The following is a 14,227-nucleotide window of genomic DNA, read 5'->3' as shown; positions in this document are numbered from 1 at the left end:
TGCATAATGGTAGTCATATATATGTGTTTTTGAATGAAAAAATCCTTTTAATGAAGGCCAACGTTTTTTTTTTTTTTGGCTTTTCGCCGCATCAATGCACAGCTCAAATAATATGAGAATTTGATACCCAGGTCCTTGTCAAACTATATATACGCTTTTAAGTTTCACACCACACATTTCGTAATCGAACCTACTTTTTTGTCCCACCTTTAAGAATCTAACCTTTATCCAAGTTAAAGGGCTTCTCGCTTCTATCAGACCAAGCTGAATTTCTAATTTAAATCATCTTGGAGGCTGTGTCAGTCTAGGTCTGAGAGAACAGAGTATTCAGTCTTGTGTCATCAGTAGATTTGTAATGATGGTATTGAGCCCCACGTCGATGTCACTGATGAATATTATGAACAGTATTGGGCCACGGACTGAACCCTGACGGACACCATTAGTGAGAGAGAGAGAGAGAGAGAGAGAGAGAGAGAGAGAGAGGAGGAAAAACACACCATTCAGAGCTTGTGGGATTAGAAACCACAAATGTCTAGCTTCAGAAGGGACGAAGGAGTTCAAGTGACGAGGAAGGGGTTGAATCTTGCATGTAGAAAAAGGACTAGAGAGACGGAGACACTGGAGACACTGAGCTTAAGAAAGGGTCAAGAAATGGATCAAACTAAGCTCAGAAAAGGAAATGAAAGGGTGAAATGGAGGGACTATATGAAATGACTGAGTTTTGGGTGTAAAAAGGAAACTATAAGGGAAACACTGGGCTTAGGGATATGGCTGAAAAATGGATGTTACAGAACTCAGAGAAGGAGGATGAAAGGCAGGATGACACGGAGGATGAAGAGGATAAGCTGTAAGTGCAGACAGGGGACTCAAAGGAGGGAGACATTTGGGTTTTTGAAAGGTGTTTAAGAAGAATGTAATAGGATTTTTAAAGAGGATAAATGGAAAGAAGAAGAGAGAAGGATAAAAAGAAAAAGAAGGAGAGTAGGATTTTTAAGAGGTGGATAAAAAGAAAAAGAAAAAAGAAGGAAAAAAAGAATAAGAGGAAGAGAGAAGGATTTTTTGAGAAGAGAATAAAAAGAAAAAGAAGAAAACAGAAGGATAAAAAGAAAAAAAGAGGAAGAGAAGAATTTTTTAAGAGGATTATAAAAAAAAGAAGGATAAAAAGAAAAAGAAAGAGAGAAGGAATTTTTAAGAGAATAAAAAGAAAAAAAGATGAAAAGAGAGGGACAAAAAGAAAAAAGAGGAAGAGGAGAATTTTTAAAGAGGATTATAAAAAGAAAAAGAGAAGGATAAAAAGAAAAAGAAGGAGAGAAGGAATTTTTAAGAAGAGAATAAAAAGAAAAAAAAAAGAAGAAAAGAAAAGGATGAAAAAGAAAAAAAAGAAGAGAGAAGGATTTTTTAAGAGGAGGATAATAAGACCCAAGAAGAAGAGAAAGGAGGAGAGAATAGTAAGGAAAAAAAGGAGATGGAGGACGAAAGGGAGGCAGAACAATCAACGAAGGATGGGTGAAGTTTAAGGCTGATAACATGGAGAAGGAAGGTGAAGGGAAGGGGAAGGGAAACAGGAGAAAAGGTAGACGAGTAAATAAGGGAGGAGAGGTTAAGTGTAAGGAAGAAAACATGGAAAAGAGAAAGGTTAAGGGAGACGATGGGGCTAAGGGATATAAAAGCAGGGAGGAGGACAGTAAAGAAGGGAGAGATAGTGAAGTGGTGTGAAGTGGAGAAAGGAAGGGTGACTAATGAGAGGGAGGGTGAAATGAGATGGATAAGAGAGAGAAACGAGGAGAACGATGGTAAAGGGAGAGATAGTGAAATGGAGAGAAGTGGAGAAAGAAAGGGAGACTACTGAGAGGGAGGGTGAAATGAAAGGGATAAGAGAGAGAAAAACGAGAATAAGGATGGTTGAGGAAGACGAAGAGGGTGAGGAAACAGAGATAGGAAGAGAGACAGAGTGCATAAGGGAAGGATAGCGAAGAAAAGGGAAAAGAAATATGGAGAATGAGGAGATTAAAAAGTAAGGGAAATATAGTTCTGTACAAAAGGAAGAAAGAAAATAATGGAATGTGGAAGAGGAAAACAAATGAAGGAAGGAAAAAGGGAGAAACAGAATGCTGGAAAATAAAATAAAATAAAGAAAGAGATGGAGGAAGGAAAGGAGAGGTGAAGGAGAGTGATAGGAGAGAGAAATAATAAGGAAGGGAATGTGCAGAAGAGGGAAAGGAAGATAAAGGAAGGAAGGAAAGGTGACAAAGGGTGAATAAGGAAGGGAGAGTAAAATATTAAAAAAGGGGGATGTAGGAGGATTGAAAGAGGATTAAAACGTGTGTGCGTGTGTGTGTGTGTGTGTGTGTGTGTGTGTGTGTGTGTGTGTGTGTGTGTGTGTGTGTGTGTGTGTGTCTAAGATTACTTTTTCTTGTAGAGCTTAAAAGGAGAGAAACGTTTGTGGTAACCTCTCTCTCTCTCTCTCTCTCTCTCTCTGTTGAGACTCTGCCTGTATAAATGTCTCTCAGTCTCTTAATTTCTGTGTATTAAACTCTCTCTCTCTCTCTCTCTCTCTCTCTCTTCATTACTTCTCTAGATATATTACGCACTTCTTGTCTCTCCTCTTCTCTCTCTCCTCCCTCCTCCTCTCCCTCCCCCCTCCCTCCCTTCTTACTCTCCCTTTCATTCCCTCACACACTCCCTCTCACTCTCACTTCCTTTTCTTCCTCTCCCATACTCTCCTCACGTTCTGTCCAGTACCTCCCTCCCTCCCTCCCTCCCTCCCTTTCTTCAGTCCTTCACGTCCTTTCTTCAACTCGTTCAAATGCCTTCTACTTTTCCTCCTATTTCTTCGCGTCATGCCTTCCCCTCACTCTCCTTCACTCCGTCTCTCGTTCGTACTTTATAATTTATATCGTTATTTTCTTTTCCATTACTCTCCCTACCTATTTCACTGTCCTTATTTAATTTCTTTTCTTATTTTTCCTTCCTTCCTTACACCAAAATTTTCTCCTCCATATCTTTCATTCCACCCTTCCCTCTTTCCATTCTTTCTTTCAGCTTTATTTTTGCCTTCAAAAGCCTATGGACGGTGGTTGAGTGGTTAGCGTGCCGGCGCCGCGTCCAGAAAGATGCTGGTTCACGCCCCGCCCGGTCCCACAAGCTGGGATTTTTCAGTCACCGCCGAGTGGCCTAAAACTACCCACATGCAGTCCTGAAGACCATCTATAAACCCGGACTCTAGATTCTCTCTCTAAAGAAAGGATGAAAGATGAGCTTCGGGGGGCAGCATGAGCCAAGCAAGTTGGCGCCACTATAAACACCTGCCTGCGCCATAACTGATCACCAAGCCCCACCAAGAAAGCCTACCGGCGCCATACGACGAAAAATAAAATAAAACGATCCCCAATTCCCCCTTCCTCCCTCTCCTCTTTCCCTTCCCTTCCCCTCTTTTCCCCGTCCTCAAACGTCTGTTCTTCCTTTCTTTCCTTCTACTCTCCTCATCTCCCATTCTCTTCCATCCTCCCCTCCTCCCTTTTTTCACTTTCACTCTTTTCCAGATCTCAAACGCTTATTATTCCCTTCTTTACTCTCTCTTCCACTCTTACTGAACCCCACTAACCCCTCTTCTTCCCCCTCACTTTCTTGAGCCCCTCTCTCTTCCACTACTACTCCTCCCCTAACCACTCTCCTTCCCCTCACACCCTCCTTACCTACCCCTCTCCTACTCTCACCCACCTAACCCCTTTTTCTTCGCCCCTCAACAGCACAGAAGGCGCGGATCGAGGGCCCGGCGGAGGTGTACATCAAGAACGGCTCGACCATCCGCCTCACCTGCCGCATCAACACGCACTACGACAACGTGGGCGCCGTCATCTGGTTCCGGGACACCCACAGACTCGACTACGACTCCCCCAGGTAAAGGTGTGCCGGGGGAGGGGGGGGGATGGGAGGTGAAAAATTAGGAGAAAAAAGATGAAGAGAGGAATAATGGAGGAGGAGGAGGAGGAAGAGGAGGAGGAGGAGGTGGAGGAGGAAGAGGAGGAGGAGGAGGAGGTGAGTATTGGTATGGAAAGGATGTGTGTGGGTGTGTGAAAGCAGAGGACGAAGTTAAGAAGTTTACTCTCTCTCTCTCTCATGCCTCACTGCACTTTCCCCTCACTTTCCACATTCGTAAATTGCTTATGTCTCTCCCTCCCAGTTCCTCCTCCTCCTCCTCTTCCTCTTCCTCTTCCTCTTCCTCTCTTTTTTGGTTTATTCCCAGTGTCCTCTCTCTCTCTCTCTCTCTCTCTCTCTCTCTCTCTCTCTCTCTCTCTCTTGCCTTAAATCCGTGCAAAGGAGACTAAAAGGCGTGAAGGACTTTTAAGAGGATTAGATATTTTCGTTTGCAGTCTATTTTTATAATCTCCTCTACCCCCCCCCCCCCCCGCCGCTCCCCCTCTCCCTTAGATCACACTTACTTTCTCCCTCTTCCCCTTTCTCACTCCCTTTCCCTCCCTTTCCCACATTTCCTCCTTTCCTCTGTACATCTTTTTCCCCCTCCCTTTTCCTATCTTTCCCTTTCTACTTATAATCTCCTTTTCTTGTGCCCTTTTCTCCTTTCCCTCCCTTTCTCCCATTTCCTCCTTTACGTAACTGACTCCCTTTCCTCTTTACATCCTTTTCTCCTCCTCTCCTATCTTTCCCTTTCTACTTCAAATCTCCTTTCCTTATACCCCGTTCTCCTTACCCTCCATTTCTCTTCCTCCTTTGCACTCTTTCCTCTCCGCCCTTCCTTAATATACCTCCCCTTACTTATCTTCGTCATTTCCTATCCTTCCTAATCCCCCTTTCTCTCCCTCCGTTCACTGCTTTCTCTCTCTCCCTCCCGACTTTCCCCTTCCTCTCCCTCTTTTCCGATCACCCCCATTTTCTCTCCCTCCCTCCAAACTTCCCCCTTCCTCTCCCTCTTTTCCGATAACCCCCATTTTCTCTCCCTCCCTCCAAACTTCCCCCTTCCTCTCCCTCTTTTCCGATCACCCCATTTTCTCCCTCCTCCAAACTTCCCCTTCCTCTCCTCTTTCCGATCACCCCATTTTCTCTCCTCCTCCAAACTTCCCTCTTCCTCTCCTCTTTCCGATAACCCCATTTTCTCTCCCTCCCTCCAAACTTCCCCCTTCCTCTCCCTCTTTTCCGATCACCCCCATTTTCTCTCCCTGCCTCCTGACCAAACCACACTCCCCCTCTCCCTCTCTAGTACCGTTGCCAGGTTATCGTACTCAGAGCATAGTATTTACCGGTTTCTAACGCATAACTATTGCCAAGAGACATCAGGATCTAACTCTTTGAACGATAACCATAAATGAGTTTCGTTATTGGGGCCCGGAAGACAGATTGGGGGTAGGAAGTCGGGAAATATAAGCGGCTGAGTACGACAATCTGGCACCGTTGGTCTCTAGTCGCTTCTTCTTACCCCCCCCCCCACCCCCACCCCGCTTCCTAACCTCCTTCTTCTCTCCCTGCCTCCTGACCAAACCACCCTTCCCCTCTCTCTCCCTCCGTTCACTTCTTTATCTCTCTCCCTCACGACTCCCCCCTTCCTCTCCCTTTTTTTCTTATCACCCCCTTAACTCTCCCTGCCTCCTGACCCCCCCTTTCCTAACCTCCTTCTTCTCCCACACAGAGGCGGGGTGAGCATTGAAATCGAGAAGACGCCCACGCACACAACCTCCAAGCTCTTCATCACGCCGGCGCTGCGAGGCGACTCCGGCAACTACACGTGCGGGCCGCAATGTGCCGCGCCCGCCTCCGTCCTGGTGCTGGTGGTGAACGGTGGGTGGTTGTCTGGGGATGGGGGTGATCAAGGTGACGGTGATGGTGGTGTGGGAGGGTGGTGATGGCGGGCAATAGTGTTGATGGATAAAGGAGGCGATTGTGATGAATGAGTGTGGTGATTGTGGTGAGTATATGAGGTGAAGGAAGGGGTGATGAATGGTGTGGTGATATTGGTGATGGCGGATAATAGTGGTGATGGATAAAGGAGGCGATTGTGATGATTGAGTGTGGTGATTGTGGTGAGTATATGAGGTGAAGGAAGGGGTGATGAATGGTGTGGTGATAGTGGTGATGGCGGGTAATAGTGGTGATGGATAAAGGAGGCGATTGTGATGATTGAGTGTGGTGATTGTAAATTGGGTATCGTTATGAACAGATTTTATGGTTAGAGTCAAAATAGGTCAAGATAAGTTCAAATAAGGTCATCTTACATCCTACTAGGTCACGTTAGGTCAAAATAAAGCAACGCTGGGTCAAATGAGGTCACTCTACGGCAAATTTATATCATGTTAGACTAAAACTGGGTAACGTTATGAACAAATTGGTTAAGTTTAGTGTCAAAATAGGTCACGATAAGTTCAAATTAGGTCATGTTACACCTTATTTGGTCGCGTTAGGTCATATTGGGTCACTTTAGAGCAAATGAGGTCACGTTAGGTCCAAATAAGTTAAGGTCTCATCACAATAGGTCACACACGCTAAGTTTAGTGTCAAAATAGGTCACGGTAAGGTCAAATTGGGTGGTGAATGGTGTGGTGATGGTGTGGGAGGCAAAGCGAAGTTGGGTAGGTGAGAGTGGAAAGGGTACAGGGAAGGTTTGAAAATAGTGACTGACGAAGGAAGAGATAGTAAAGAAAGAGATAGAAGAGAGAAGAGATGCGTATGTCTGAATGTGGAAAAAAAAAAAAATTGCGAAAGTGGATGAAGAAAAAACAAGCAGACAAGACAGAAATCAAGACAAGAAAAAAGACAAACAAAAGGAGAAAGTACTGGAGGTGAATCTTAAGGAGGAGGAGGAGGACGAGGAGGACGACGTGGAGGAGAGGGGGGGTGGGGAACCAGGTATAGGTGGAAGAGGGAGGGAGTGAGGGGTGGTAGGCAGGTACTCCATGTGGAAAAAGTTAAGCAACAGTTTTGTGGCGAGCTAAGTGGATTTTAGGAGAGTGAGTGAGTTTTGGCGCGTGGAGGAGAGTGTGAGAGTGTGCGGCAGGTGAGGGAGACGGAAGGGAGGGAGAGGGAGGGAGGGAAGGAGAAAGAGGGAGAGAAAGAGTACTTGTTAGGCAAAGATATGTTGGGTGGACGTAAGGGAAGGAAGGAGAAAGAGGGAGAGAAAAAGTACTTGTAAGGGATGGAAAAGGTTAAGAGGAAAAGGAAACAGAGGTAGAGAGTGGAAGAAGTTTGATAAAGGAGGAAAGGAGGGAGTGAGGGAAGAGAGGTAAGAGGAAAAGAACACAATGACAGCCGAAGGTAAATGAAAGAAAAGGAGAGAAAAGTAAGAAGGAAACGAAAGACAAGGAGAAGTAACAAAAAGAAAAAAAAAGAACAGTAAATGGAGGTGAGGTAAGGTCAGGAAGGTACAGGATAGGCGAAGGTGACAAGACAGGAAGGAACAAGAAGGAAGAAAACGAAAAAGAAAAAATGGCGAAGTAATACAAAGAAAAAATAAATCTAAACTGTCTATAGAGAGCGAGAAAGAAGGGATTAAACGGAAGGGTGTGGAATAGCGTACTCTAGGTCGTGTTACATCAATTTGGGTCACGTCAGGTCAATTTAGGTCATACTACGCCAAATTTATATCATATTAGCGTTAATTGGATAACGCTATGAACAAATTAGTTAAGGTTAGAGTAAAAAATAGGTCAAATAAAGCTCAAATTTGGTCATCTTACATCTTCCTAGGTCACGTTAGGTCAAAATAAAGCAACGTTAGGTCAAATGAGGTCATACTACGCCAAATTTATATCATGTTAGACTAATCTGGGTGACGTTATGAACAAATTGGTTAACGTCAATGTCAAAACAGGTTACGATAAGTTCAAATTAGGTCATGTTACACCCCATTTGGTCGCGTTAGGTCATATTGGGTCACTTTAGACTAAGCAAATGAGGTCACGTTAGGTCCAAATAAGTTAAGGTCTCTTCACAATAGGTCACACACACTACGACAGACTTGATCACGTTAGGTCATGTTAGGTCGCGTTGGATTAAATTCAGGTCGCGTCAGGCTAAACTATATCGCGTAAAGTCAAGTTAAATCAAGTTAGGACACGCTACGACAAGTTTGGACACGTTAAAACAGCTTCCGTCAGGTCCAGTCTTCCCTCCCCCCTGCTGACCACCTCATGCTTACCCCCTCCCCCCTTCCCTCCGGTCCACAGGGGAAGAGTCAGCCGCTGTGCACAAGGCGGGGTCAGCAGCGCCGCGACCTGACCCTCGCGTGCTGTGGTGCTGCCTGATGCTGATGCTGATGCTGATGATGATGCTGAGTGTGCCGCAGCAGCAAGAGAACGCCCGGTGACCCCCCCCTGCGGTGAGTGTGTGTGTGTGTGTGTGTGTGTGTGTGTGTGTGTGTGTGTGTGTGTGTGTGTGTCTAGCGTTTTTTAATGTGTGTGAGTGTGTATGTGAGTGTGTGTGTGTGTGTGTGTGTGTGTGTGTGTGTGTGTGTGTGTGTGTGTGTGTGTGTGCGCGCGCATGTCGCCTCTCGTTTTTCCATATTCTAAGCGCTGTGTCGTCCTGAGCAATCACTGGACACACACACACACACACACACACACTGGGGGAGGGGGCAGCAGGTGTTGTGTCGAATGCACCAACTTTTTCAAAAACGTATGTTATAAATTTGTTCCAGGCAGCCGCACGCATCCCCGCCCCCTCCATCACCACGCCTGACTCACCTCTTCCCCAGTCACCCCTTCACCCCTTCATCGTTACCTCCCCTTCCCATTTCCCCCCTTCCCTTCATCCCCCCCTTCACATTTCCCTTTTCTGAATTCTACACTGTTATCTCTACGTATCACATTCTTCCTCTACCATCCCTTCCTCTACCCCTTCACCCCCTTCATCGTTACCTCCCCTTCCCATTTCCCCCCTTCCCTTCATCCACCCCTTCACATTTCCCTTTTCTGAATTCTACAATGTTATCTCTACGTATCACATTCTTCCTCTACCATCCCTTCCTCTACCCCTTCACCCCTTCATCGTTACCTCCTTCCCATTTCCCCCTTCCTTCATCCCCCTTCACATTTCCTTTTCTGAATTCTACAATGTTATCTCTACGTATCACATTCTTCCTCTACTATCCCTTCCTCTACCCCATCACCCCCTTCATCGTTACCTCCCCTTCCCATTTCCCCCCTTCCCTTCATCCCCCCCCCCCTTCACATTCCATTACATTTCCCTTTTCTGAATTCTACACTGTTATTTCAACCTATCGCATACTTCCTCCACCATCCCTTTCTCTACCCTATCTACCCCTTCACTGTCTCATCGTTAACTTCCCTCTCTTTTCCCCCCCCCTTCTTCCCTTTACCCTTCTCTGTACTACATTCCCTTTCATTCCCCCTTTGCTGCCTGTCCCTCCTTTTCCTTACTCTCCCTTTCTCTCCCTACTCTTTCTTTTCTCTCCCTTCTCTTCCCTTTTCTACCTTTCCCTTCTCTTCCTTTTCTCTCCCTTCTCTTCCCTTTTCGACCTTTCCCTCTCTTCTCTTCTTTTTCTCTCCCATGTCTTCCCTTTTCTCCCTTTCTCTCACTACTCCTCCTTCCCTTTCTCTCTTTGCTGCCTGTCCCTCACTTCCCTTCACTTTCTCTCCCCCATTACCTCCTCACCCTCCCCTTCACATTCCCTTTCATTTCCCTCTTTATTGCCTCTTTATTGGTTTTCTATGCATCACAACTTTCCTTTCCCATCCCTTCATTTTGTCCCTCCCCTCCCAGTTCTCTTTTTATTTTTTATTTTTTTATTTAAGGACTCGAATCTGTTTTCTTCCTTATTCTCCTCAACATTACCTATTTTTTTCATATTTTCCTTAACTTGGTCTATTTTTTTGCATCTTTTCTTCATTATAATCTTTTTCTTCTGAACACAATCGCCGTTTTCCATATTTACATTCTAGATAATCTTTTTTTTCTGCTATTTTTTTAACACAATCTATGTAATGTACCTTTTCTTCTACCATGATCTGTTTCTATTATTTTCTGAACACAATTTATTTTTTTCCATCTGTCTCCTAATGTATAATCTTTTATTTTTTTTGTTTCCTTGAACATTACCTATTTTTCCAACTTTACTTTTTTGCATCTTTTCCTTCAACATAATCAGATTCTTTTTTTTTTCTTAATACAATTTACTTTTTTTCCATATCTCTCTTCCTTAACAATCATTTTTTTCTCATGTCTTCCTCAACATTACCTATTTTTCCAACATTTCGTTAACACAATGTCTTCATGTTCCATTATTTTCCTGAAGAGAATCTATTATTTCATCACTATTGTCTTCATATTTTCCTTAACAAAATCTACTTTTCCTTCACATAATCTACTTTTTCCGTCTTTTCACTGACAAAACATATTTTTCTACGTTTTCCTGATCAGAATCTATAACTTTTCCATACTTTTCTACGCAAGATCTTATTTTAATCCTTAGACGTGCGAGCAATTTTTAATACTAATAAACTCACAGACGGTCAGGGCGCTTAAATGACAATGGTATCAGACTCCCTATAGCCTTGATTACGCCTTGGGTACGCACTCGACAACAAAGGCCGGCCGGTAAGTAGGGACGAAAGGCTGGAGTGAAGTGGATGAAGAGAGATGGCACGATGGATAAGTTATGAGAATGAGGATACAGAGGATACATAGGATACATAGGAAGAACAGACGCCAGAAGATTTGGCGGTCTATAGTGAGGGTGTCTGTCTGCTACCGCTACTAATAGTAATTTGCGTGTAATAGGACAGGATAGAATATACGAAGGAGGATAATGGATGAGCAACAGAGCAAAAGTCAACACGTACTTGTAAACTCTTTAGGTATTGTTTTTGTTCCCCTTTTTTTAATTGTTCTTTTATTTTATTAATCTTCGTGGTCTCTTATGTTTTTTTCTGTCAGTGTCTGCATATCGAAAGGACTATTTGGGAGTTACTTTTTTTACTTTCCTGTGATTCTCTTTCGTAGCTTTCACTACTACTACTACTACTGCTACTACTACTACTACTACCACTACTACTATTAATTTTTTTTTTACACCAGAGGAAACAGTTCAAGGGCAAAAAAAGGGAAACAATAATAAAAAAAGCCCGCTACTGCTACTACCACCACTACTACTACTACTACTACTACTACTACTACTATTACTACTACTACTACTACCAATAACAATAACAGAAAAAAAAGTAATAATAATAGGAATAATGAGGAGGCAAATCAGGTGTGCAGGAGGGGGTAAGGGGGTAGGGGATGGGGGGAGGGGGCCATATGCAACACACACACCTGCAAGTGGTAGGCAGGTGTGACGTCAGCAGGGGGTGGAGGGGGAAGGGGGGGGAGGGGAAGGGGAGGTGTTGCGAGGGAGTAAGTGATCATGCAACACATCGGTATGCAAGGGAAGGAGGAGCCTCAGAAACGCCCCTTCAGTGGTGGTGGTGGTGGTGGTGGTGATTACGGGCCATTAACGTGTATTCATGTGCGTGTGTGTGCGTGTGTGCGTGTGTGTGTGTGTGTGTGTGTGTGTGTGTGTGTGTGGTGCTATTGGTGATGGTAGTGGTGGTGGTGGTATACGTGTTGCTCTTCCTGCCGGGCCCACCACCACCACCGCCATCACCACCACCACCTTCACCACCACCTTCACCACCACCAACATCAACACCACCACCACCTTCACCACCACCACCACCGCCATCACCACCACCACCTTCACCACCACCTTCACCACCACCAACATCAACACCACCACCACCTTCACCACCACCACCACCACCATCAACACCACCACCACCTTCACCACCACCACCACCAACATCAACACCACCACCATCAACACCACCACCACCTTCACCACCACCACCAACAACAACATCAACACCACCACCATCAACACCACCACTACCACCACCACCGCTATCAAAGACCAATCCTCCCTTCCCCCTCTTCCCACCCTACACCACCACCACCACCACCACCACCACCACCACCACAACCACCACCACCGGCCGGCCACTCTCCACGCAGGTTTATGCTAATGGAAATGTATTTATATGGCGCTAAATGCCGCGTGGCGCGTAATGAACGAAAATGAGCGAAAAGTTTCACCTATTTGCGCTGTACGGGAGTGTAACTTAATATTTATTGTGCAAAAAGTGCGTGTTAGAAGGGGGGAGGGAGGGAGGGAGGGAGAGAGGGAGGAGGGGAAAGAATGGGATGGGAAGGGATGAAAGCTAGAGAGGATGAGAGAGAGGAGGGAGGGGAGAGGAAAGGAAGGGAAGGGAAGGGAAGGGAAAGGAAAGGACAGGAAGGAGAGGGAAGGAAAGAGAGGGGAAGGGAAACGAAAGGAAAGGACAGGAAGGGAAAGGAAGGGAAGGGAAGGGAAGAGAAGAGAATGGAAGGGAAAGGAAAGGACAGGAAGGGAAGGGAAGGGAAGGGAAGGGAAGGGAAGGGAAGTAAAGGAAGGGAAGAGAAGGGGAGGAAGCGCTACAGAGAATTAGTTTGAGATATATAAGTAGATAGATAGATAGATAGATAGATAGAGAAAGAGAGGAAAAAACTATCTAAACCCTTTCTATCTCTCTCTTATCTGACTTTCTTCTCTCCTTCTCTTTCTTCCTTCCATCCATCAATCCTTCTTTTCACCCTCCATCGCTTTATTTCTCTCCTCTCTTCTCTCTCTTCATTCTTTCATTCCTCTCAATACCAAACGTCCTTCCTTCCTTCCTTCCTTCCTTCCTTCCTTCCTGTCCTTTACTTCCTGTCCCTTACTTCTCACTCCCTCTCCCTCAAACCCTTCCTCCTTCTCTCTCTCTCTCTCTCTCTCTCTCTCTCTCTCTCTCTCTCTCTCTCTCTCTCTCTCTCTCTCTCTCTCTCTCTCAATACCAAACGTCCTTCCTTCCTTCATTCATTCATTCCTGTCCCCTACCTCTCCCTCTCTCTCTCCCTCACACGCTCCCTCTCTCTCTCCCTTTCCAATACCCCACTTCCTTCCTTCCTTCGTCCCTTACCATCCCCCCCTCCCCCCTTATCAATATCCCTGGGTGGTAGGAATGGACGCGCGCTGAATGAGAATGAGTTTGTGAGGAAATATTAAAAGTTGGGACTCGGTGTGTAATCAAATACATTCAAAATAAAAAAAAAGTTGGCCATCCTGCGAGAGAGAGAGAGAGAGAGAGAGAGAGAGAGAGAGAGAGAGAGAGAGAGAGAGTTAGAGAGTCAGTCAGTCAGTCAGTCAGTCAGTCAGGCAGTCAGTTAAAGAATGTTAGAGTTAGAGATGTCTGCTTGCTACCTCCACTAACCTCCCCCTCTTCCTCTCCCCAGCAAAGCGCCCCCTTCCCCCCCTCCCCCCAAGTCCACGCCTCACCCCTCATCTCACATGCAAACACACACCAAAAAAATCCTGCCCACCTCCCTATCAGATATTGACCTCTCTTCAGACCACTCAACCTATCCTAACCCTTTCTATCCCTCTCTCTTTCCTGACCCTTCACCCATTTCACTCATCTCTACCTCTCTCTCCTTCTCTCTTTTCCTTCCATTCATCCATCTATCCCTCTTTTCAACACTCCATCGCTTCTATGAGTGTTTAGGGGACTTATTTGTGGCTTTAAGAAACTTCCTCTACATTAATGATAATAGTAGAAAAAAAAAACTATATTCATACGACGGGAACATGCATTTTTCTCCTCCTCCTCCTCATCATCATCCTCATCATCCTCATCTCTCTCTCTCTCTCTCTCTCTCAGCTGTGCCTTCTTCGCCACACTCATTTGATTCGGGTTTCTCAAGTGTATTTTGATGAGGGCGGAGGCGCAGGGAGGGAGGGACAAGGCGCCAGGGAGGAGGGAACGAAAGAAGGAAGAGTTTTGGGGGAATGGAAGGAAATGAGGGGAGGAGGAAAGAGGAGGGAGAGAAGGGGAAGGAAGAAGGAGGAGGTGGAAGATGGGGGAGCAGAAGAAAGGAAAGAAGGAAGAAAGGTAAAGAAGGAAGAGTTTCGGAAATGGAGGGAAATGAATGAAGGAGGAGGAAGAGGGAAGGAAGAGGACGTAAAGAGGAAGAAAGAGGAGGAGAGGAAAGGCTGAGGATGAAGGGAGAGAGAGTTTGGGGAGGGGATGGAAATGAAGGGAAGGAGGAAGAGGGAAGGAAGAGAAAGGAAGAGGAGGGAAGAAGACGAGATTGGAGGGAAGGAGGTAAATGAGGGCAGGAGGAAGACGGAGGGAAGAGGAAGGAA

General features: G+C 45.4%; 1 protein-coding gene across 1 annotated transcript in view; it reads left to right on the top strand.

The window, feature by feature from the left end:
* LOC127007800 (uncharacterized) overlaps window positions 1-14,227 on the top strand; it is a 62,306-nt gene that overhangs the window by 41,708 nt on the left and 6,371 nt on the right. The window contains exons 4-6 of the mRNA XM_050879167.1: window positions 3,750-3,900; window positions 5,645-5,793; window positions 8,175-8,326. Coding sequence (XP_050735124.1) covers window positions 3,750-3,900; window positions 5,645-5,793; window positions 8,175-8,314 — 440 coding nt within the window. The 3' untranslated portion in view covers window positions 8,315-8,326. The remainder of the gene's footprint in view (window positions 1-3,749; window positions 3,901-5,644; window positions 5,794-8,174; window positions 8,327-14,227) is intronic.

The sequence above is a fragment of the Eriocheir sinensis genome, chromosome 36, assembly GCF_024679095.1.
Source record: "Eriocheir sinensis breed Jianghai 21 chromosome 36, ASM2467909v1, whole genome shotgun sequence".
Taxonomy (NCBI): Eukaryota; Metazoa; Arthropoda; class Malacostraca; order Decapoda; family Varunidae; genus Eriocheir; species Eriocheir sinensis.
Note: the sequence above shows the minus strand (reverse complement) of the source record. Positions and strands in the feature narration are given on the sequence as shown.